The 2,501-nt window shown below is 37.4% G+C and overlaps 1 protein-coding gene across 1 annotated transcript; it reads right to left on the bottom strand.

Moving 5' to 3' along the window:
* Positions 1-313: 313 nt before the first annotated feature.
* LOC112783035 (uncharacterized) lies at positions 314-1,987 on the bottom strand. The gene has a single exon (XM_025825771.3). It carries the CDS (start codon positions 1,689-1,691, stop codon positions 579-581), a length of 1,113 nt encoding a protein of 370 aa, XP_025681556.1. The 5' UTR covers positions 1,692-1,987; the 3' UTR covers positions 314-578.
* Positions 1,988-2,501: the final 514 nt, after the last annotated feature.

The following is a 2,501-nucleotide window of genomic DNA, read 5'->3' as shown; positions in this document are numbered from 1 at the left end:
TCTAAGCAGGTTTCCTCTACCTCTACCTATGAATTATCAAACCATCTGAAAGCTCAGATTCTATCATGTTTTTCACAATAAATACTACCCAAAATTTCTCCCTATATTACCTTCACTCCTTATTTCTTTATACAACACAAAAAATAAAGGAATACCATGAACCCTGTTTAACTAATAGCACACTGAATTCAGAGTCAACTAAGAACTGATATTAAAACACATTGTCCCTTTATGCTAGAAGTGAAAATTCTTGAGTATATGCATAAGCCAAAGTACAGGTAGCCAACACTTTCTTCTATGTGTACAGAGATACTTAAATCCAATAATGACAACTTATATACAAGTTTATTAAAAAACATAATTCTTCTTGGGATACACTATGTCTTTGCATAAAATAAATATTGACAGACATTCATTTCTTGACTATTCAGAACATACAATATGGCACGAAACTTATTCAAAAACCATTGCGCAACATGAAAACCAATTACAAAAGATTTTTGGTTCTCACCATCAGTTGGATATGAGAGAAAACAAACTGCTATTTACAGAAGACAACTATAACCTGAGGCGACGATTCAAACTTGCCTCTGCATTGCAAGCTCCACCATCTCGTGAGCAGCCATCCGGCTCTTCCTCTGCTCGTATTCAGGATCATCGGTAGGCAACTCAAATCGACAAACAGGGCACGTGTTACGAATACTCAACCAAGGCATAATGCAATCCCCATGATAACAGTGCGAGCAAGGAAGCCTAGTCACCTTCTCCTCCAACAATATCTCATCTTTACAAATAGCACAAGCCACATTCTTCCCCTGCAACTCCTCCTTTGTCAACTCAACCACCGGAAGATTCTCCACGACACTCTTCGCCGCAGGGGGACTACCCTTCAAGGCACTCTCATTCTCCAGAAACTGTCCAAACAGAACATCATACTCAGCAGTGTACATATAACCATCCCCAACTGCTAAATAAGAATCCACATTGGCTTCATGTTCCAAGATTGAATTCCTCTCCAAATTGTTCACAGCCAAGAGAATTTCCCACTCCAGGTACCTCAACGCCTCCTCGCCAGGATCCTCGCTGTGCGAAAACCCGGACGCCACTGATTGATCATCAACCTCAACCTCATCAATCACCAAACTCGAATCTTCCCTATCATTCACCCTCTCCTCTACCTCCTCCCATTCAAAACTCTCATTCAAGGTCCTCTGATCCTCCAAACAGAGACTATCCCAACACAACCTAACATCAAAATCATCAAACCCTCCACCATCAACCCTATGATCATCATCATCACTAAAACCACGCACACCAGAAGAACCGAACTCCTCCATAGCTCGATCAAGCTCACCTTCCTCTCCAGCCGAATCCGAATCGGATCCGAATCCAACAACCCTAAGCCCACCCAAACCATTATTATCACCTATCGAGAAATCGAAAACACCACTGTGATTGTCATTTTGGGATCCAATTTCAGCTCCAAACCCTAACCCTAACGATGCTTCCCCGTGAAGGTCGCAAACGACGCCGGAGAAGGGGTTTATGTTGACGTCACCGCAGGAGCAATGACGAGAAGGCTCAGAGCGAGTTTCGAAGAGATCGGTGACGAAGCAACTCACCGAGTCGGAATCGGAATCGGAATCGGTGGTTGCGAAGGGATTGGAGTTTTGCTCATCATGCCTATCCATAGCTCTTCGTGTCGTGTGAGTTTAAGATTCAGTGACTCTTCTTCTTCTTCTTCCTCCTCTTCTTCTTCTTCTTCTTCTTCTTTGGATGAGGTTTGTGTTGTGTGTGTTACCAGTTACCAGTTACGAAGAACAAAATCATGGTTTTTATTTTTTAAGGTTTCCAACAAGTTTTGTTTCCGAAGAGAAAATGGATGAAGACGTTTCATTCTTTTATTCATTCATTTTTCATTCCCCTTTGAGGAGAGAGACTTTTAGCAGAGTCTCGCAAAATTATGGTAGTTGGTGATTGGAGGTAAGGATGGATAACTAGCTACTTTTCATTATTTAAAAAAAATAGAAAAATGACAAATAAACAGTAAGATTCACATTTTAGGTAGATTAATTAAAAAAAAATATATAAGGTAACTAACGTAAATAAATTAGGTTAAATTAAAATTTTTTATTCTAATTATATAGACTAATTTAAAAGTAATATATCTATTTTGTTATTTTAAAAAATTTTATTAATATATTTTTTTAAACTAATAAATATAAATATTTAAAAATTTATTTGTGGTTTTACTTAAAAATATATATATTACAAATTTACAAAACATTGATTATACTTAATTCATTAACCTCACCATTAATAAAAGTAACACTTATTTTCTATATACAAGTCATTTTTTCGTATAAGTCTATACAAGTTATTTTACCCTAATTCATCTCACGTACCTTTTAATCTAACTAACTTTTCAATCAACGCGCGAATATATAACTGCTTTTTTCGAAAGGATTTCGTTTCCGTTTTCGAATTTTTTCGATGTTTTT

This window comes from Arachis hypogaea, chromosome 20, assembly GCF_003086295.3.
Source record: "Arachis hypogaea cultivar Tifrunner chromosome 20, arahy.Tifrunner.gnm2.J5K5, whole genome shotgun sequence".
Taxonomy (NCBI): Eukaryota; Viridiplantae; Streptophyta; class Magnoliopsida; order Fabales; family Fabaceae; genus Arachis; species Arachis hypogaea.
This window is presented reverse-complemented; position numbering and strand designations above follow the sequence as displayed.

Bases quoted from the DNA above. Each gene is read 5' to 3' on its own strand.
- LOC112783035 (XM_025825771.3), bottom strand. From the start codon at position 1,691: ATGGATAGGCATGATGAGCAAAACTCCAATCCCTTCGCAACCACCGAT.